General features: G+C 42.0%; 1 protein-coding gene across 8 annotated transcripts in view; it reads left to right on the forward strand.

Annotated features, from left to right (window-relative positions):
* ADGRB2 (adhesion G protein-coupled receptor B2) overlaps positions 1–20,437 on the forward strand; it is a 441,157-nt gene extending 420,720 nt beyond the window's left edge. For 4 of the 8 annotated variants that reach the window (XM_075853159.1, XM_075853160.1, XM_075853164.1 and 1 more), the window contains 9 exons: positions 4,227–4,322; positions 5,277–5,448; positions 7,571–7,666; positions 14,615–14,693; positions 15,408–16,045; positions 16,313–16,384; positions 16,537–16,632; positions 17,530–17,586; positions 19,601–20,437. In XM_075853159.1, coding sequence (XP_075709274.1) covers positions 4,227–4,322; positions 5,277–5,448; positions 7,571–7,666; positions 14,615–14,693; positions 15,408–16,045; positions 16,313–16,384; positions 16,537–16,632; positions 17,530–17,586; positions 19,601–19,762 — 1,468 coding nt within the window. In that variant the 3' untranslated portion in view covers positions 19,763–20,437. The remainder of the gene's footprint in view (positions 1–4,226; positions 4,323–5,276; positions 5,449–7,570; positions 7,667–14,614; positions 14,694–15,407; positions 16,046–16,312; positions 16,385–16,536; positions 16,633–17,529; positions 17,587–19,600) is intronic. The other 4 variants (XM_075853161.1, XM_075853162.1, XM_075853163.1 and 1 more) reach the window with 4 other exon arrangements.
* The last annotated feature ends 2,969 nt before the right edge of the window (positions 20,438–23,406 follow it).

Below are 23,406 nucleotides of genomic sequence, written 5' to 3' on the forward strand. Positions count from 1 at the left end.
TTTAAATAGCATAACAGTTTTTGGCACTTTGGCAGGGTCTTTTCCTAAATTTAACTGGACTCTAACGTTCAACATACTTTGCATAAATCAATAGTACAGTCGAATATAGAAAACTTTGTTATATTAGAGAAAATGTCCTCTCTATTCACTTAATTAGGCTCATTTCCTCCTCCCCCTAACTGTTCACTCACGCTAAATTGACTGTTTTCTCCGTCTCCTCAAGATTAGACAGACTATTAGTTCACTGAGGGATCAGGTTACAACTGCCCATAGAAGTCTATAGAGATGGAATGTGGAGAAGAGAGCAGAGTGAGAGAGAGACACACACACAGATACTGCAGCAGCTTCCTAGTAGGTGTTCTATTTCACCCTAGTGCTTGATTCACAGCTAGACTGCTCATTACTGCTGTATAATTTCCTCAATGCTGTTGCTGTTTCTATATACATATGATAGAGATAGGAGAGCAGGATTCTCTACTTCTCTATGTGTGCAGTGTATGGGAGACATGATAGCAGTAAGGCTCCACCCACTAGCTCAGAGAAAACTGAGAATTATAGATAGAACCTACAGAGAGGAAAACTGCTAAAAACAATTCCATATACAAGTTACATAATGGCCAGAAATAGTGTTATTTCTCATGTACATACATATAACAGTTTATTCTGAATAATCAACTGAAGGATTAGGTACGCTAATAGAAGGAGTTGCAGTCATTTTGTTATTCTGACACAATCCAGTGTTTGCAGTTTCACTTCAAGTGTAATAAGGAAATAGCTGATGGCATAATGCTTTTGAAATGGTTTTAATGCATGTTAATATATCTATTTTGTAAGCTATAAAATTAGCAATAAAAGGTATGGCTTATTTTATATCAGGTCCCTTAAAACACTCTTAATTACTCTAATTTTTATAACCTTCCAACTTCTTCCAGTAAATGGTAATAAAGTTTGCTCTGTTAGAAGCTCGGATGGTGTTGGTGCTGCTAATTGGAACAATGGCTATTTTTGTTCGTTGGCGTTACAATGTAGGACATTATCCTTAGGCTTAGTAGTAATACCAGTAATAGTTCAGAATAAAGTCACACCCTACCTCCATTCTTATAGTATACAGTATATCAGGACAATACAATACCCTAAACTCTATGGGCATGTCTATGGTGCGGCGTATATATGCTAGGAAAATCTCCAAACATACATGCTGACAGTGCACCACAGACATGATGTGAATTGAGCACTCACGCCTTCATAATTCTATTCACTATAAGGCCCCATGCACACGAACGTGCTTTTGCAGCCGCAATTCCCCCGAAAATCCACGGGAGAATTGCGGCCCCATTCATTCCTGTGGGGCCATACACACGACCATGATTTTCACGGTCCGAGCATGGCCCCGAAGCCCGGACCGCAGAAAGAACGGGCAAGCCTTATTACGGCCGTGTTCATTGAAGATAATGGCCGCGGCCATGTGCACAGCCCACGGTTTGCGGGCGGCCCGCGGCTGTCACTCCGTGGCCGGCCGACCCAGAAATCACGGCCGTTCACATGGCTAAGGTCGTGTGCATGAGGCCTAACTCCAGCACTAAACAAACTTCGAGATCAGTCTTGGGTAGCATGTAGAACTGCCTTACTGACAGTCTTATCATACTGAAAAAGGCATGATATAAAGAGGCTGGTTGCATTTTAGCCTTAGATATTCACCAAGGTTGATATATATTTTTTTTTTTTAAACTGTCTTTAATTACATAAATCCCAACTTTCGAGCATTGCAAAAAGGGATATATCCAGCGTGTGAAGCCCATCGAGGCAATTGTATTTTCCAACAAACCAAGCCTCTAACTTCGCCCAATCAACTTTTCAGTTCAGCCCACAATGTATAATACCCCCAGAGTGCTTCCCCTAAGTACAATGCCTCCTCCAAGTGCCCCCCACATAGTATCTTGCGCCCAAGTGCCTCACCACACAGTATATTGTCCCCATGGTGCCTCCTCACTGTATAATGTCCCCACAGTTCCACCCACACACAATATATTGCCTCACAGTGCCTCTGACATAATATAGTGCCCCCCCCCCACAGTAAAGTACCCCACACAAAGTATAATCCCTTTATACTGCCCCCCACACAGTATAATGTCCCATATTGCACCCCACACAGTATAATGCCACCATAGTGGCCCAGCACATAGTATCATGCACCCATAGTGCCTACACACACACACACACACACACACACACACAGTATGGTGCCTCCCCACACAGTATAATGTCCCCATAGAGCCTTCCCATTGTATAATCCCCCATAGTGCCTCCTACACAGTTCAATAATGCCCCCATAATGCCCACACACAGTATAATGACCCCATAGTACCTCACACACAGTATAATGCCCTCATAGTTTCTTCCCACATAGTATAATGCCTCTAAGACAGTAAAATGCCCCCATAGTGCCCCCCACACAGTACAGTGCCCCCACACAGTAAAGTGCCCCCAGAGTGCCTTACACACAGTATAATGTCTCCATAGTGCCTCACACACAGTATAATGCCTCCATAGTGCCTCTTCACACAGTATAATGTCATAGATTCTTCCCCACTCAGTGTAGTGCCTTCCCCCACACCATGTAATACCCCCATAGTAGCTAATTAAAAACATATACGTAAATACCAGTCCCATTCTCACGAGCAGAGGAGATCCTTTGGTCTTTGCTGTGCGTGGATAGGCGCAGACAGATATGATGAGAACACTGCATCGCGCTTCTCTGCGTCAAGCCAATTTCGGCTGGCGTTACATAGTGAATGGTGGAGCAGGGAGCCGTCAGCTCCCTGCTACACCATTGGATTCAACTGTATCTGCGTAATGACAATTCAGATGCAGTTGGAACTGTGACATGCCGCTGGACACCCGGGACACATTCCAGATCCGGGACGGTTGGGAGGCATGGAATTACCTAAAGGGATTAAGTATGCAAGCCCAATTGAAGTCCTGTTTTTCAACCGGTAAATGATATAGTGTAGTAATATAATAAATACAGAGGGCAGGAATGTTCAAAAACTAATTTACGAACATTGCCCAAACACATAAATCAAATCTGATCATGTCCAGCCGGAGGCCTGTAATGGTATGTTATTTGATGAGACAGTTTGACAATGCACTGCCTTGTCATATAACCACATATTTTATTGTTAAGCAAGCTAGTTAATATATAGCGCATTTTTCCTGCATATCAATTACTTCAAGCAGTCATCAACATAGAAATGTGTGGGCAAGCTTGATGATATGTAGTGGGCATGTTCCAGTGGTGTACTTGGATTATGTTAAATGTGCAGATTCACACTTGCAGAAAAAGTGCAATTGTAACTGTTAAATGTGTGTCCTGTGTCAATGTGTTTGCGTGTGTTCGTGTTTGTTGCTGTGTGTAAATGCAATGTACCATTCAGCCCTTCAGTGAAATGCTAGTCATGGGTCACATATCCCCGGTCATTTATGCAGTTACATTTAATCCAAAAAGCAGAATTTGATTGTGTACCAGAAAGTATAGCAGTTTCTCTCCAGATATTGCTAAATGAGAAATGCTGGTTCTATGGGGTTGGGGGTGGGGGGGGGGCAGCATCTGGAGAGAGAGAGACATACTGTAGACGGGCTAAGCCAAAATACAAAATGTGGGGTAAAGGTGATGGAGGTTCCCCTTCCTTGTATCCATCTCATGCTAACCAGGTTCTGCCTTCCTGCCAGTCCAGAGCTGATCTAACACACTTCCTTTTATTTCTCTCTCCCATCTTCGCTCTATTATCTCTTTCTTGTGTGCCCAATACCCCCGGTGGCTTCTCCCTTCTGTCTCTGTATTCCTCATATCTGCTCCTTCTTGTCTTTCCCTGCCTACTTGACCTCCTTCATCCCCCCATGTACTCTAATTCTGTATGATGGATTTTATATTGATGTGTAAATGTGTCTTCTTTTATGCATGCATAAAAAATGACATCTTTTTGCATGAAAACACACACAATATGTGTTATGTATCTTTGTGTTATTTTGTATCACCTTTTTTAATTTTATATAAAATAAATCTACTTATCTGCCAATCTATCTACATTTGTGTTTTTTGGACTCAACATTCTGCAACTCCTTACTTTGCTATACAATATTTCTATTTTCCCCTCTAAATCGCTTGTTTTTCCACTAAATCCTCACTATTCTGCATGGTCTTGGCTTGTTGTGATGTGGTGTTGCAGAATTGAGATATCCTGCAGGAACCTGCCGCTAATATGTTCCACTTGTGGAGTGCTGCCCAGTGCACATCTATCCGCAGCTACTGCCAACAATGCTGTGTTAGTCTTCTCTCCTTCTGCTTTCCTCCAGATACACAAAAGCACCATGACATGCAGTATAATAGACACGTATTAAAGCATACTGACATGCACGTCATGTCTTTTCTATACATGTGCGCAGTCATACAATGTCAGGTGTGGCACGGTACTGTTAAAACAAGTAGAAATCAGGGTGCCCGCCCTTCAACAGCATTCACATTAAAAGATAAAGGCTTTTGTTGCATTATTCTCCTTGGAGAATGGAACATTTCCCACGTCTTGTTGGTATGGGACACACTGTATGTCATTTGTCATCTGCACAGCGTGATGTCTTTCCTGTACTGAAGTCCTGAATTAATGTTCCTGTCCCTAGTCTCTTGTTCTCCCACACGTACCTGCATATCTGTAGATATAAAATCCTTCTCCACCCTTTTATCTGCATGTCACCCATGGTGACAACTACAGTAACTCTTCTTCCACCTCCCCACACTACTCTGAGACATAGAGCGTTATCCAGAAGCCTTCACAAGAGAAAATTGTGAGAGGTGAATCTGCACACACCTAACCTGGGATTCTTGATCTTTTATCTCTCCTTACCCACGCCACTTGCATTTCCCTTCATGCTGCTGTGCATTTTATTGTGTTACCAACCACTGGCTTGCTCTTCATGCCTTTCCGTTTTCTTTAACCGTTCTCTCTCTTCTAACTACTCTTACTTCGCATTGTTCTGACATACTGCTGGAGTATCTCCTTACTTTCTGCATTTTGCTGTTCATCTATTTAAAATGTTCTTGGTTCTGGTTTTATAACATTCTTTTATTTTCAATCATGCCTCTTATGTTTTTATTATCCTTTTTCAACTATTCATGTCTTTCCTCATACCTTTCTTTTCACCACTATCTTATTTCTATATCTCTCTTCCCTTTTCTTTCTATACCCCTTCTTTCGCACCGTGTCTCCACTCCCTTAACACAGGGCATCTCTCTGGAGTTCCTGCGTGGTGCTTCCTCTGCTTGCTCTAACGTGGATGTCTGCAGTTTTGGCTATGACTGACCGCCGATCCATCCTCTTCCAAGTCCTGTTTGCAGTATTTAATTCTGTTCAAGGCTGTGTGATCATTACTGTACACTGCTTCTTGCGCCGGGAGGTGAGAACTTTCCATCAATACTATTTATTTTCGACTTTCTCCCAATGTCTTGAAAACAAATCAACCTAGATAAATACTCAATCTTTTGTAGTACATTTTGTACGTGTGTGTACATACTCTTTTTATGTTATTATAGCAAATAATAATATTACTATTGCTGTAAGTCAACCTAGGGCTTAATTACCATAGAAGTAGTCCCTGCATTTGCTATGAGACACATGGAGAGGGTGGAATATATCATGTTCTTATAGTCCTCCTTTCCAGTGGATGATGAGACTATGCCCAGGGCTCCATCTTTCCACAGGCATCACAACATTTCCAAGCAATGGAGGAATAACTAGAAAGAGGGGTACAAAGAAAACAAGCACTGCCCTGGGAAGAGGGGACTCCCAATTAGATTTTTCCTGTAGTTCAACTATTCACTAAGTATGTATATCACTGTAGACGGATTTCTTTGTCAACAATATTGGTAAACCTGCCAGGGCTACCTCCTTTTCTTAAAAAAAATATTCTGGTCAAAAATGAAAAATCAGCTGTCGCATCACGTTTCTATGTGTTGCTGACTTTTATATAGTGAAAGGCCCTGTACTTCCTGCTATTTGCTGTTGCTACATATTTTCTACATTGCAGCATATAAGTTGCTGCTATCTCCATGACTCGAAATCTTTCAGGCCTATAATTGAGTCAGTCGTATGTTAATTCCCTCTACGTACATAGATATCAGTGGGCAGGTGCACACAACTAAGCTCCTCTCAGTATGGGAAAATGTAAAACAGGCAGTCAGAAACAATGCGTCATGGTATTTATATATCTTAAAGGGCTTTTCCCATTATGATAATCTATTACCTATCCACAGAATAAGTGATAAATGTTAGATTGGTTGGGGTCCCACCGCAATCAGACCACCACCAATCCCGAGAACAGAGGTCCTGGATTACCCTGTGTGAATGGAGCATGACTATGCGTGCTCGGCTACCAGCGGCCCCATAGGAAGTAAATTGAGCGGCACCCGAGAATGCACAGTCTCGCTCCAGTCACATAGAGCACCACAGAACAGAACCTCGCTCTCGGGATCGGTGGGTATTCCAGCAGTCTGACATTCATGACCCATCCTGTAGATAGTTGATATATTATCAGAATGAGAAATGCTATTAATAATGTTATTCTTTTTTGCATTTTAAATTCATGTTGTGTACCGTGCGGTATAAATGGCATGATAGCTTTATTTTCTGGGTTGACACGATTGCAGCAATACCAAATTCACATATTTTTGTGTGATTATTTGCACAATATAAAAGCCTTTAAACATATTTTTTTGTGTTGCCATATTTAAACAATAAAATTTTTATTTTTTGTTAACGTACCTGTATGATGGCCTATTGTGGGACAACATGCAGTCTTTTTTTACAATTATTCTTAATCCCACTATGGGACTTCACTATGCAATCATATATATATATATATATATATATATATTTCCTATACTGACTCCCAAGCCGCTCAGGACAGCACTGTTCTAATGTTATGGTTAGCACAGGCTTCGGCTGCGATCTAGTAGGGGACAGCAGGGAATCCTTATAACAGCAGCATTTAGGTAAATTAAATGTGTTTTCCCACAAAAAATAAGTATCGCCTATCCACAGGATAGGAAATACATGTGTGATCGCTTGGGGTCCAACCACTGGGACCCCAGCAATGAGGAGAACGGGCGACAGAAAGTCTCCCGAAGTACTCCATGAGAAGGGAGCACTGCGCTTGACCAGTGCTCCATTCATTTCTATGGGTCTTCCGGGACCGGTTACTTTGTACTTATTAGAAATTAATGGGGTTCTGGTTGAGCATGTGCAACAGCGGTCCATTCTCATGGAGCACTTCGGGTACTTTTGGTCCCCCGTTTTCCTCTTTGCTGGGGGTTCCAACTGTCGGACCCCCAGGGATCACACACTCACTCTTTAAGTATAGCACATGAGCATGTGTATATACATATACTGAAGTGTAGAATACATATAATGAAACACACACAATTGTACGCTGATGCTTAAATCCTGAGGAGTTCTGCATTAGCATTGCTGTAGTTAATCTTTTCATGGAAGTTTTATGACAAGTTTCTTCGTTTCCACAGGTTCAAGAAGTGGTTAAATGCCAAATGGGTGGGTGCCACAGTGATGAAAATGAAGATTCTCCAAACTCCTGCAAGAATGGTCAACTTCAGATCATGGTAAGTCATCAAATTGTAAGTTTCTCTAATCATGGACGTTACAGCGGGAAATCAGCTGTCAATCACAGTCTGGCTCCTGCGGTGAACATGTGGGCACATTTTCTGTGCCTGCACGATTACCAGAACATACTATTACGCCCTTTTGCAGTTAGAAGACCTCAATTAGAACATAATAATACGTCCATGTGTGGGAAGGGGTTTATGTTCACTTTTTCTGACTATCAATATAGCATGTACTTTTGAAATGAATTTTGATTTTAGCCACACTTTTTAAACCATTGCTGGGGTCACTGCAAAGATTTCATGAGTGGGCTGCCCTAGTGCTATAGCCCACACCACAGGAAAATTTAACATGGCTGTTATTTGGAGCGCACAGCAACACAGAAGAGCTATAAGTACGTTATTTGGTGTGTGCAGCTCACCGCACAACTTTTTCTCATTGCCTGTTTTTAGTTTCAATGTTTCCTTAAAGGGGCATTATATATTGATGGCCTATCCTAAGGATAGGTCATCAATATCAGATTGGTGGTGGTCCGGCACCATGGCCTTTTCCCAGTTTACAGGCACCACGCCATATACTTCTGTAGCGGCTGTGCCTGTGATTTCAGTTCTGGTCCCATTCAAGTTCCGCTTTGAAAGTGTACGACACTGATCAGGCTACAGCAATGACTCAAAGCTCCAATTATGTAATCGGCACTGGCCCATCGGAGGGCAGTGGAGAGAGTGGCGTGTGCCAGACTTCCCAAGAACACTTTGCATAGGGAAGTCTGAGACTGCAGAAGCATTTTGGAGTAATTACAACAGAGGACCGGAGCACTGGAACATTCAGGGGGAGGGCACCAGGTATGTTGACTTATGTTTGCAATGTATAGACAAATACTAGAGTGACTGGAGTGTCGCTTTAAGATGCAGGACTTTGTGCTAATGGTACTGCTGTAAAAGGTAGAAAAATACCAATAACCTATTACTAATTTGCTAGGCTATACATCAGTTTTATTGCGCTTCATGCGGAATTCAAACATATCTGGTGAGATTGTATAAATATAATGATAATCACTCTGGGCTACAATTCTCAAGATATAATAGATACTGTTGCATTAAGAGATACGAAATATCCCTTTGATAAATGTTGTACTAAATTCCCATTCACATTAGAACTTCATCTTCCCAGTCAGGCTATAGCGCCCATCGTATTTCAGTTCAGACCATCATAAGGATCTGAGTGACTTTGACAAGGGCCAAATTGTGATGCCTAGAAAACTGGGTCAGAGAATCTCCAAAACGGCAGGCAGGGCTGGCCCTAGGATAGATGGCGCCCTGTGCGAAATTATCTTTTGGCGCCCCACCCCATCATTAAAAAAAAATGTCCCATAAAAAAATTATAATGCCCCTTTAGTGCCCCCATACAGTATAATAATAATATTTAATAATATAATATATTACAACCCCTTCAAGGACACAGTATTTTGTCCTCTAATTGTGCCCACAGTATTATGCCATCTGTAGTACCCCATCACAGTATAATGTCCGCTTAGTGGCCCCCACACAGTATAGTGCCCCCTGTAGATTTTGCCATACAGCCTCCCTGTAGACAGTGCCATAATTCCCCACCTCCTTTTTGTAGATCGTGCCATACAGCCCCCACCTCCCACTTGTAGACAGTGCCATACAGTCCCCGCACCTCCCCCTTGTAGACAGTGCCCCCAAACAAAAACAAAAATTGTACTCACCTAGGCCCCGTTCCCATGACGAACTGAGCTGTTCCATGACGGGAGCCTGTAGCCTAGTACAGAGTTTCCCAACCTTTTCGGACTCGAGGCAGCACTGGAAAAACAAAATTTGCTCAGGGCCCCCCTACCAAAAATTGTTTTGAGAAAGACAGAAAACGGCTAAGAACATGCACTCCACTCGTAGGGCATGTTCACACATGTTTTTTGTAAGGCAAAAAAAATCTGCCTCAAAATTCCTTCAGCAACTGACAGCGTTGTGTGACCTTTTTTTGTGTTTTTTCTTAAGCTGTTGAAGCGAATTCAAAAGACGCAGGAAAAAAAAAGCTCCAAACGGGCGCCGCAGGTATTTTCTGCCTCCTATTAATTTCAATTGGAGGTCAAAGGTGGAAACCACTTGAAGACCATCAGCCCCCCACTCACAGTAAAATGACCATCAACCCCCCACTCACAGTAAAATGACCATCAGCCCACCACGCATAGTAAAATTACCATCAGCCCCCCATTCACAGATTGCCCCTGTAGGTAGCGCCACACAGCCCCTTGTAGGTAGCGCCACACAGCACCTTGTAGGTAGCACCACACAGCCCCTTATGGGTAGCACCACACAGCCCCTTGTAGGTAGCGCCACACAGCCCCTTGTGGGTAGCGCCACACAGCCCCCTTGTGGGTAGCACTACATAGCCCCTTGTAGGTAGCACCACACAGCCCCCTTGTGGGTAGCGCCAGACAGCCCCCTTGTAAGTAGCGCCAGACAGCCCCCTTGTAGGTAGCGCCACACAGCCCCCTTGTAGGTAGCGCCACACAGCCCCCTTGTAGATAGCGCCACACAGCCCTCTTGTAGATAGCGCCACACAGCCCCCTGTAGAGTGTGCCACACAGCCCCCTGTAGGGAGGGCCACACAGCCCCCTGTAGGGAGGGCCGCACAGCCCCCTGTAGGGAGTGCCGCACAGCCCCCTGTAGGCAGTGCCGCACAGCCCTCTGGTAGGGAGTGTCGCAAAGACCCCTGGTAGGGAGTGCCTCACAGCCCCCTGCCAGGGAGTGCCACACAGCCTCCTGGTTGGTAGTGCCCCACAGCCCCCTGGTTGGTAGTGCCCCACAGCCCACTGGTTGGTAGTTGTACACAGCCCCCTGGTTGGTAGTGCCACACAGCCCCCTGGTAGGTAGTGCCACACTGCCCACAGCCCCCTTGTAGGTAGTGCAAGGACTACAAAATGACCCTGATAGCTGGCGGGCAATAGACATTCAAAAAAGGACAACTGTGCAGGAGCACACAAAATACTTAGCTTTCCCAGCTAACAAATAAATGTGTGGAAATAAACTAAGATATAACTTTTATTTAGTCTGAGTAAAGGATTAATGCTTTTAGCTATATTAAATAAAAGTTATATCTTAGTTTATTTCCACACTTTTTTTTTATACCTGGGAAAGCTGAGTATTTTGTGTGCTCCTGCACAGTTGTCCTTTGTAGATAGTGCCACACAGCCCACAGCCCCCCTGTAGATAGCAACCCCCCCCCCTTCCAGTAAAGATAGCGCCACTGTAGCTCCCTGAAGGAGTGGAATCCCCGTGTGCCCGGGGATTTTGCTTGATGCCTCTGTCCATATATGGACAGTGACATCAGGGAAAACTCCTGAAGCGGAATCCCCGGTCACAGCGTTGCAGACGCTATGACCATCAATTCCACTCCAGGAGAAGCTGCTCCTGTCGTCTGTGTCCATGACGTCATTGGCTTCTCCTGGAGTGGAATCCCCGGTCATAGAGTCTACAAGGTTGTGACCGGGGATTCCGCTTCAGGAGTTTCCCCTGATGTCACTGTCCATATATGGACAGAGACATCAAGCAGCGCTCCAGGAGCGGAATCCCCGGCCACACGGGGATTCCACTCCTTCAGGGAGCTACAGTGGTGCTAGTAGACAGCAGAGCAGGGAGATATCTCCCTGCTCTGCTATAGTGCCGTCGCTACCGCTATAGCAGCCACAGCAGCTGCTAGCGGCGCCACCGCCCTCATTCCCAGTGTCATCGCTAGCAGCCGCTATGGCTGCTACAGTGGTAGCGATGGCCACTAAGTGAAGAAGCGCCTGGGTGGAAAGGCGACTGCAGTTAGTGTGTGTATCCCCGCTGGTAGTTGCAACGGCGCGGGGATACACACACCCGCTGGCGTCCCTCTTGCCGTGTGGCGGCTGGCGCCCTGTGCGACCGCACTGGTCGAACATAGCTAAGGCCGGCCATGACGGCAGGTCTTTTGGGGTGTTACTGGTATGCAGTGGTTAGCATCTACTAAAACTTGTCCAAGGAAGGAAAACTGGTGTTTGGGGCTGTGTAGCCATAGACAGTTCAGAGTGCACACGTTGAGCTCTATCCCTACTATGGGCACCTGAGCATCAGAACTTATATATGGAGCAGAAGAAAATCGTGACTTGCCTGCTAAAGCACATTAATTTGACGTCATGTGGACAACCGGGTGCGTGTGCGTCACTTACCTGGAGAAAAGATGGCACCAGAATGCACTATGGGAAGAAAGCAAGCTGGCGGAGGCTGTGTGATGCTCTGGGAAATGTTCTGCTTGGAAACCTTGGGTCCTGGCATTCATGTGGATGTTACTCTAACACCAAGTACACCGCTTCATGGCAACGGTGTTCCCTATTGGCAGTTGCCTCTTTTAACAGGATAATGCGTCCTGCCAAACTGCAAAAAGTGTTAAGGATTGATTTGAGGGACATAAGGTGTTGACTTGGCCACCAAATTCCCCAAATCTCAATTTGATCGAGCATCTGTGGGATGTGTTGGAAAAGGACTTAAAGGGAACCTGTCACCAGCATTTCACCTATTGAACTCTACTCACCCCTCGCTGGCTGCTGCTGTCAAAAGTACATTGCCTTTATCCCCTCGCCTAAACTCCTCCTCCAACCGTAAATAACGGTCTTCAAACATTTTGCGCATTTTATGGTAATAATCCTTAAGTCTCGTTCTTCTTCTTATGCCCGCCCACCACCGAAAACTGGCCCACCTTGAATGCCAAAATCTTGTCTGAGAAAGTGCGCATGCGAATGTCATGTATGGTTCAACACCCTTCCCTGCTTCTTCTCGGCCTCAAATCTAGTTACTGCGCATACGCCGCTTTGATGTCCCATTGTGCGCACGCACCAGAACAGGACATCGATGCGCAAGCACAGGATTTTGTATGTGCTGGGGGGAGGCGAGGAGCTTTCAATCAAAAGTAATGAGATGGGGTTAACTCGGAAAGGCTTGAGGAATGAAGATATGACTCTATTCTAGCGAAGATATGACTCTTTTATGCTCATTAGCATACGGCTCGGGAACAATAAAAAACTGAATACTAAAGCTACAGAGCTGACTTAGAAGATAATTATAGGTTATATAGAAATTATTTTTCACCCACCTCCACCAGGTATTGCTGGTTTAGTAGGTGAAATGCTGGTGACAGGTTCCCTTTAAAGGATCTGCTGCTAGCGCCTTGGTGCAATATACCACAGAACACCTTCAGAGTCCATGCCTCCAACGGGTCAGAACCTTTTTTTTTTTTAAAAGGGGGACCTACACAATATTGGGCAGGGGGTTTTAACATTATGGCTGATCATTGCATACATATATGATGCTTTTGGTCACAACATACAGATGTGTCTACCATCAACTATTCTTGAATTGTGTTAAATTATAGAATTTGTCACACAAATTCAATACAATTTTGCGCCATCTAGTAAAAAAATTTATACGTTAAACTTATGTTTTTCAAAAATAGAAGTCTATGGGCGACAGATGGCTTCCGTCACCGCCATCCAGTAAAAACTTTTACGTTAAACGTATACTTTTTTTTAACATGGAAGTCTATTAGCGCTGGATGGCTGACAAATGGCATTCATTGGAAGTATACTTTTTTTCATGTTTGTTTAACATTTTGCACCATACATCTCGAGATATGTTGGGAGGACACATCTGTATATCCAATGGCATAACTTGTTGTGGTGATATACAGTAACATAGTATATGGTCACTATGTAAAGTATTGGTAACGCTAGAAGACTTAAGGCCCTTTTACATGGGCCAATGATTGGCCGAACAAGCGCTTGTACGAACGCTCATTCCCAATCATTGCCCTGTGTTAAGAGGGCAGCGACTAGTCGAAAAACAAGCAAACACTCGTTTGTCGGCTGATTGGATCTTTTTTTGCGACTCAAAAAATGGTCGCTTCTCTGCATCACATCTCCCCATGTAAACAGAGAATGTGCTGCCCATACATTCCAATCATTGCTCCAATTAAATGGAGCAAATGAGCGCTGATCGACATGTTTTGTAAAACCACCTTAACTTACTAGACCTTCATGTAATTAAAGGCAAAATAATTGTATGGATTAAGGTTTGTGATTCCATTGTACATTATTTCAGAAAAATTGAAGTTTGCTTTATTGATGTGGTTATAGTTCCATGTCCTTATAATTTGTACCAGGCTCTTCTTTCCAGTCTGTTTGCTCTTATTTTTATGTCATATTTTGTTGTTTGTTATATGCAGTTTTTCCTGTTTGAATGGGTGGAGAGAAGTGAGGCCCCTTGCACATGACCGTATTTTTCATCCGTAATTACGGACCCATTCTTTTCTATGGGCTCTGGAAACCTTTCCTTTATTTTTACGGATGGGTGTCCGTTCCTTAAAATGATCCATAAAATATAGAACATGTCCTATTCTTGTCCGTAATTACGGCACAGACTCCCCATAGAAGTCATGGGGAGTTTCCATAATTACGGATGTGCACCCGTAGCCGTCCGTAATTACAGAAGCATTGCTAGGCAACGCCAGGTTCACATATGTTACACATCATTTGTGGTTTTGTTCTGCTTTTTGCGGATCCGTATATATGGATGCATTATGGATGCACTACGGACCGTATTTGCGGAAACCGTTCCGTATATGCGGATAAGTTGCGGATGACCATGGATCCATATTTATGGACAGTATTTAAGGATTGATGAAAATACGGTTGTGTGCATAGGGCCTTACTGTTACATGAGCTGTGTGTGCTAACCAGTTATGTACCTAATTGGAACCGCCATCGAGCCCTACTGACATGAATTGTGTGTTTCCCAGTGTGTGAGATTTTCTTTTCGATAATTGGGTAACTTGGCACAAACAATAGTACAGGGTGTTTTAGGGTTATATTGTTGAATACTTTATAACCTAATGTTTCATTTACATTTTTGTAGACAGATTTTGAAAAAGATGTGGACCTAGCTTGTCAGTCTGATGAGAAAGGATCGTGGTACACAGCACACGGGGAAACTGGTGAGCTCTATATCTACTATCTGTCGACTTCTGTGACCATGTGACAGTGTGACTTTAAAATGGTGGTTGCTTGTCAAGACTGTCATATTCCTATAAGCTTAAATATTTACTAATTGTAGGAAGGAATTTGGTCTGTAATATGGTTAAAATATTTTTTGTATATTCCATTGTTTAACCCAATGAAGCTCTATTAAAATTAATTGTATTTGACATTTTATAGTAGAGACTCTTGGTAGTAGTTCAAGGATAAAACTGAAAAAGTTGTTGCAGAAAAAACGCTTAGGAATTGTTCAAACTTAATTGATCAAACTGTACTCAGCAGTTCTTTCATTATAGAAAACCACAGCTGAAAAGTGACCAGTGTAATACTGTCAGATATTCTAATTCCTTTTTCCACAGCAGAACATCATGTGGTTACACAAGGTACTTTTTGTGTTGTGATTTTCCACCTCCTTTAATTAGAAATGTAAATCATTGGTGCAAATATTACACTCCTCAGATCATTTTAAGGTTAAAATCACTGCATCCCAGAATAATTGTGCTCTTTGTGCCAGATGATTACTCAATATCCAATATACTGTACCTTAATTTATTTCAATAGACCTATATTCTTCAGAAGTGATTGACAATGAACCACTGGGGAATACTAGTAGCTGACATCTAGCAAGGATTCTTCAGGCACTTATATTTTATGTTTTTTTCTTTTTGTTTCAGTTCTGTTCAAGGAACTAAACACATGCCACCCTTCCAGTGTGACTGGCGCTCTATCCAGAATATCTTTAGATGATGAGGATGACTTAAAGATGCACAAAGGGAGTGATGGGCTCAGCTTCTCGCACCTTCCAGGGAACCTCTCTACTACAGGAGGCATTCTCCTGCAGGTGCCCAAAATCACCCACAATCAAGTGAACGAGCTTAATGAACTTCTTCCAAAAAAAGAGATTAATTTAGAGCGTGGTCCCCTTTATTTGTGTCCAGAGGGAAATTTGTGGCCTTTAGACTTTGGGGATGCTCCTCAGGAGCAATCACTGGAAAGTGAGTATATGGTTCTCCCCAGACGGACTTTGAGTCTCAAACCTTTTAACCGGGACCAAGGAAAATTCAACATGAAGCTTTCTGAATTGGGAAAAGGGCGCCAGCAAGGGGACACAGATAGTTACCCTAATTTCCTGTCAGTGGACCACATTAACGTCAACCTCACCCCGCCCTATGTTCCAGCACAGCATCAGTATGGTTTACCATTTAAACAACCACCCTCTGTCCGGCAGATCCTGGCATCAGAGATGAATGAGCGGAGTCGTACAATGCCCCGCACGGTGCCGGGTCCATCTCTGAGTGCTGGGTCTCTTGAGGTGAGAGGTGGAAGAAATCTTTTTGGGTCTGTGTGCTTTTCTTGTGTGCCTTGTCAAGACTGTCTTTCTTCAAAAGAACCCTTTTCCTGTGCTTGCCCCCTTTCCCTCATCGCATTTCATTGTCATGTTTTCTTGTTTTTTAGTCCTGTCAAAAGTATGGATTTTCTTTGTCGCACGTTTCAGTTTCAGTGTTTGTATGTACACCTTTCTCCCTTCTCTCAATCCATATTCCTTCCTTCCTCCCTTTCTCTCTTCCTCCTCACATAGAAACCACACCAACCTATCCCTGTGTTTCTCCCTCAGCGGAAGCGATTGAGATACTCAGATTTGGACTTTGAGGTGAGAACTTTTACCTGCGCTCAATCCCATGTCTGCATGGTAGCGCTGGGATCTGCATTGCATGAAATTTTTCATTGCATTTTCGCTACAATGATACAAGGACTGGTAGGTTTGGGTGGCAGTGTGTTAATTCTATAGTTGACTTTTTGCAGAAAGTGATGCACACAAGAAAGAGACACTCAGAGCTTTATCATGAATTGAACCGCAAGTTCCACACACTGGAAAGGTACCGGGATGCCAGTGCAAAGGTGCGCTAACAATATGTTCACTCTAATTTCCTAGAGTACAAAAGTAACACTATTTATTACTGGACTTTATTACTGGACTTTTATTTCCCATTTCGGTTTGACTACCGTAAAACGCGAGCTTAAGTTATTCCACAAAGAAATATTTCTATGCCTTTTTGACATATAAGAATCATTTATGAACCGACAATGCCATATGCTTACCCAGCTATGTTAAAAGAAGCATCATTCATAGACATCAATAAAAATGCAGTCATCTAATTTCAAATTTAGCTTGAGAAAATGGCAGAATATTTGCATGAAGCATCTATCAGAACAGACGGGTGCACATAGCTTTTTTAATATATATCTGCATATTTGCAGTTTATTATTTCACGCCAGTTCCATATATCTCTTAGGGCTCATGCACTCAACCATTTCAGCCTTTAATACAGTGCTCGATACAGTAGAGTACAGACATTTTCTGTATTGGTTACTGTATCTTCTCCCTAGAAGCATTAAACCAGGGCCTCTAGTGGAGAAAATGGTTAGAGATATGGCATCCGATGGAGCATGCCGCAAAATATAAAAATACTGCAATAATCACGTCGCTATTAAAATGCATTACCAGCATATTCGGTATCTGTGTGATACAGATGCTGGATCGGGTCTTGTGCATGAGCCCATAATGTCCCAGCTTTTGGCCCTTCCTGCCTTTGCTTATTATACTGTGCTTTATCCCCAGTACTATGTTTGTCTTTTACTATTAGTAGGCAGGCATGCCGTTCTTAGCAAGAATTGATATGAGTACTATTGTAGAGGTCATTCTAATAGTGTAGATTTCAGAGTACTCAACCCTGTCTCTTCACCTCCTCTTTTGCCTGACGTTGTTCTAACCCTCTATCCATGTTTGTAATACAGAAGGACAAACGTTGGAGTATATCCTCAGGAGGAGCTGTGGAAAGAACCTCAGCTAGTGTGAGTAATATTTACCAGGTCACAGACATTTTACAGTAAATTAAAGAAATGTTTAAGCTGCTCCTTTTAGATCGTGTTTGCCCTGTAGATCTCTGCGTTTAAAGGTATGTAGAGATGCTATGCCTATCTATGTATAGAGACTGTAGCCCATTAATATAACCACTGGTGACACAATATGGTAGATGATCAATTGTCAATTCTAGAATAAAAGGAGATGCCTAATTACTTGAAGTTGTCATTGTGGTTGATTGATTTGAAAGCCATCTTGATACTTATTCTTGTCGTAAGCTGCAAGTCGTAGTAAGAGCTAAATTCAGTCCTACGGGTACCATAAATCAATCACTTGTATTATACCAACAATACAGCATCTAATAGGGTGTTTATTAACAGTAACCTCTTTTATAAAAGATAGCCTTCAGCACATTTCTTGCACGTGAAATGTAACCTGAAGAATAATGACTTTGTGCTCAAGCTGGTAGTTTGGTATAATTTCTGTCTCCTGAAGATAATAAAATATTAATGCAAATCAGAGATTACTTTAATTACAAAAAAGACCAATTATAGAAGACCCACTCTGAAATGATCTACTGCCCTCATATTCCATGAGGTATTTTGTATCTGTAATTTGCCTGCATAAAGTTTTTATTTAATTACATATTAAAAAAAGTTTTAATATATAGATGTTTTTGTAAAATCTGAATAGGTATATGCGTCCTAAAGTTCATATTAGAACTGTTATGAAAAAGCATCACATTAAAAGGTTTGTTCAGGCTCGGGGCTGTTTTTTTATACTAATGACCTATCCACAGGATAGGTCATCAGTATATGATCGGTGGGGGTCCGACACCCGGACCCGCACTGATTAGCTGCTCCGGCTGCTTCCGGGCGCCGGAAGCTGTGCAGGGTTGGTGACAGAAACAGAAGGCTCCGTACATTATATAGCGACCATGCTGGGTTACTGTCGTTCTGCTCCTCACTTGAATAGGGCTGCAGTACTGCAGACAGGCCGCTATACAGATCTCAGAGCATCTGCTTCTAGCACCGACCCTGCACAGATTCCGGCTCCCAGAGGCAACTAGAACAGCTGATCGGTGCGTGTCCAGGTGTCGGACCCCTATGGATAGGTCATCAATATAAAAAACAGCCCCGAGCTTGGACAAGCCCTTTAAGCTTTATTTATCAACAAGGTTTTTTGTAGATCCATTTATTGGATTTTATTTTTGTTGTTTATTTTGATATAAGTCCTTGCAGTATTTTGCAGTTATTATACTGAAGGTTATATGTTGTATGTTATGTATAGATATTAGATAGGAAGTCCATCATCATCCCCTGCTTAAACTAACCTGTCTGTCTAGAGGTCTTGTTCATCCTTGTCAGCCTTATACATGCTTATTGATATATTTGTGCTAGAAATACTGTATGGTTTACTACAAGTCTAATGTAGTCTCTCATCATAGTAAGATACAATGTTCTTTGAATTAGCTTCATATATTGATGTCACTGTAGAATGATGCAACCATTAACTTATTCAGGGTCAGATTGAACTGTCAATTTACGAAGGTCAAACGCATTTATTTTGAAAGTAGTTTTATTCATTGATTTCCTTACAGTTCTATTTATCATCAAATTGATCTATTGAGTCATCGATTCATCCACTTACGACTTCACAGAAATATATTTTTGTATGCAGTGGCATAAAATCATCTCATTTATCCACAGATGGTGTAATGTATGTTCATGTATGTGGCTTTATGTAATATGATCATCCACCGATCTCCACAAATACTCTACTTATGGGGAGATTGCATTATTGATATGTAAGGTGGTAATTCAATTTACCTGTGAGATCATTCAAGGATTTTCTTAGCAGGACATTTTTCATTCCATCCAATTGAATCCGATTGTTAAAATGATTACAATATGATTTGGACGTTTCAACACTATGACAACTTTATTGTTATATAAGTATAATTTATCATGTGATCTTTTAAACGGTTTGGTTTTGGCTTCTTAGGAAAAGACAAGTCCAGCTGGCCCTCATCAAAAGGCTTGGGATAGCTATAGAGTACGTTCTTCTCAGATCCATGACCGCCTAGGCCTGCGTTGTGTGGATTGGGATCAGCCTCCACGTATGACTATGGATATGTCAGATGGGGATTATCAGACTGAAGTATAAGGCAATCTCCCCTTTTATCTATTAATTTTATTAACCTCTTGGACTCCAGTTGATTTTCCTGACACACCAGAGAAACAGTCACAAGGTGTGTTTCGTTTAAGCCCACAGAGGATTACACTTGGCTGATGGAGTACTCACTGGAAATGTACTTGAATATATGCCAAATGAGACAACTAAGTCAGCAGTAATGATGCGAAACAAAAGGAATAGTGATGGTCAATATATGGTTCAGAGCGACTCTCTGGAGATGCATATCTCTGATTTCAGGATTATACATCCAGGATCACTTTTTCACTTCATTTTAAGGAGGTCCCAGACAGCAAGAAGCTGCTTATTCTCTTTATAAACACACATATGTTGTCCTGTCACACAACTTCCTCTGTCCTGCTTCCTGGACATTGCTTGTCAAGTGACCACTTTCTTCCAGTTTCATTGCCTCCCCCTCTCCTCTGCCTCCCGCCATATTCAGGCAAGGATGATGGGCATTACCTTGCTTAATGGACATCTAAAAAAGGTCAGCCAAACTGGACTGTACTGGCCTATCTTACTCCTTGCTGTGATTACTGAACTACATGGCAGTGAGAAAGGGGGTCAGGTGGCACTGGGTTTTAAAAATGCCTAGAATTTGTTTAAAAAGGAGAAAAAAAAATAAAAAAAAAATCTTTTGAAACGTGACATGAGGTAAGTTGTTTTTATTCCTTGATTTACAAAGACTCTATAATGGTATTTTTTTGGTTGCATCACATCCTTGCAAAACAGCAGTAAATTTAACCTTCTGAAATATGAAGAAAATAAAAAATTATAGACCTGACAAATCACATAAAAAAAATCTCAAGGAGTTTTAAAGCATCTCTATGTATTGAAATTTCCGTACATAATAAGGGCTGATCGGAAAAAGAATGCTATTTTATTATACTCATTTTCGCCCTGTGGTTTAGTTATAATTCTATCATGTTTTATTAATAGGAGATTATATTAATAATTGTTTCCATTCTAACACAAGGCCAAACCTTCTCTAGTGGTTGTGAGATATGAAGGTAAACTGCGGGTCTTCATGTGAAGTGCTGGAAATGTGGGATAAACTGAGCAGGACCCGTAGAATGGTTGGCCCTTGGAGGATGACAGATCCTCTGCGTATACTTCTCCCACAATTACACATCTGTCTTTTTATAATTGAGAAAACTTTAGTATCGAATGTGCAATGAAATATCCAAGGGATTTCTATCTGTTATAGCATATGGTATAAACGTAATTAATAATATTGCTTGCATATCATTTCACAGTAAAGGGGAACTTCTTGTGTCATTCCGCCTGTTCTTTTCCTGCTATGTGCTTAGAAATATATGGCTTGACATATTTTAATAGTAAGGTTTTTGGAATAATGCATATTAAAGGAGTTATTTCATCACAGAAAACCCCCTTCAGATTGAAGCCGCTGCCGCGATCAGCTGACTTTGCCTGGGGAAGCTTCAGCCACATACGGCAGGGGAAATCTAGCATCACATGGCGACCATTCAGAGCCCCCCTATAATGTCCATATAACCTAATAGGGCAGATGGACAAGGGTTTTCTTAATGAGCCCACCCCCCTCAAACAACAATATTGTAGAGCATTTCCAGAGTGATACACTGTTACGCAACCTGTTATCTATTACGCAATGTTTCATTCTGTGTTTTTGGCTTGTCTAAAACCCCATCATGTTAAAGTGGTACTTCAGCGTAAAACATTCCTTAATCACTTGGCAGGGGATAAATATTAAAGGTCTGACTGCTTGGACATACTTTATGTATGTATAAATTGACAACTGGATAGAAGGTAAATGTTTTAACCTGAAATACCCCTTTAATGATACAGTTACACTGTGTGGACCCTCTTGCCAATGTACATGTCAACTGTTCTATACTGCTAGTTTGCATTGCAGACTGCATAAAGTTATGACCCTGAAAGCCTGGCAGAAGAACTAAGCAGTATACTAAATTAATTCTAAAGATTATTACCAATTGGTATCTTTCAACTCAAGGACATATAATGGCCACATTGAATCTTGGCATTCATTGTCTTGACATCTTTTTAAGGCTGCATTCACATCTGCGTCAGGGCTCCGTTCTGGCATTTTGTCAGAAGCAATACGGTAGTCGACTACGCTATTCATTCTGTCAAAACGACGGAACCTTTGCACAACTGAGACAAATTTGCACCGGATCCATCACCATTGAAATTAATGGTGATGCAAACTAAACCTATAGTCTCCATTTGTGTCAGTCAGGGCTCAGTTCTGATGGGACGCTCCGTCAGAACGGAGCCCTGAGACAGATGTGAATGAAGCCTAAGTTATTAAGATAATCTAGGAGAATTAAAATACCAATATTAAGATGTGCCTGCAGCCTTTTCAGAAATACAGTAAGGCTTCATGCACTCAGGATGGATTACGTGCAGACTTTCGGTGCGGAAATACCAACGTAAAATCTTCATCATAAGGGTGCAGTCACGACTTGTATTTTTGCAGCATAAAAATACAGAAATGCAGAAAACTTTACAATGTAATCCCTATTAAAAAAAATTATAGAAATATTCCGCAACAGACAGTTTGATCAATTTCATGCGTTTCAAAATGTTTTTCCCATAGGATTACATTGTAAAGCTTTCCGCATTGTATTTTTCCGCTGCGGAAATATGAGGCAAATATCCCAAGTTTGACTGGACCCTAATACTGTACCAGCAAAGAAGATCTCAAGTTCATGTTGCGTAAATTTTCCAGACATAAATTGACTTGCAGTATGGTTTTGTAGATCCGCAGCATGTCAATTTATGTTGCATGTTTTCAATTTGAAATTAACTCATTACAATGAGAGGGTGAAACTTGCAGTGAACACGTCTACAAAATCCAGAGCAAAATCTGCATATCTAAGGCGCAAAATTTGTTGCAGAAACGCCGTAAATTCCACAGACATATTTAGTTTAAAGAGTCCATCTGGTTCAACCAGTTATCTTGCAGTTCTTATCCAGAAAGATGTAGCTAATTGTATTCATGTTTTATCTGAAAAAAATTCAAATTGTTTAGAATAAATCCTTGGATAAACCACCCAGCAATCTAGTAATAATATCTCTAAGAGGAGCTATAAGCTCTCCGGACATGTAGGAAAATACTTGTATTCTTCATGAAATTAAAATTCTGGAGATTTTTTTTCCTTAGAACTCTGTGTTATCCTGTCCCCCTGTTTATTCCTCCTGGAAATGTATGTATAAATTGACAACTGGATGTTAATAGGGTGTGTCAATAGGGTGTGTCTCTACATAGTTAGGCCAGATTCACACGAGCGCTGCGCATCTCGGACGTGAAAAACGTCAGTTTTTCACGTCCGAGGTTCATCCGTGCTCATCACTGCGGGACGCGATGTCACGCATCCACCATAGTTGAGAGTCTATAGAGGGATGCGTGATGACATGTCCTATTTTCCCACGGACACTTCACACAGTCCGTTGAAACAACAGTTGTGTGAACTGCCACATTGAATTACATAGGTCCGTGCCACGGACGTTTAACACGTTCATGTGAATCAGGCCTCGGGCCTGATTCACATGAACTAATACAAACTCGTTTTCACGGATCCCTCATAGACTTGAGTCTATTGAGGGATCCATGA

Source organism: Rhinoderma darwinii, chromosome 2, assembly GCF_050947455.1.
Source record: "Rhinoderma darwinii isolate aRhiDar2 chromosome 2, aRhiDar2.hap1, whole genome shotgun sequence".
Taxonomy (NCBI): domain Eukaryota; kingdom Metazoa; phylum Chordata; class Amphibia; order Anura; family Rhinodermatidae; genus Rhinoderma; species Rhinoderma darwinii.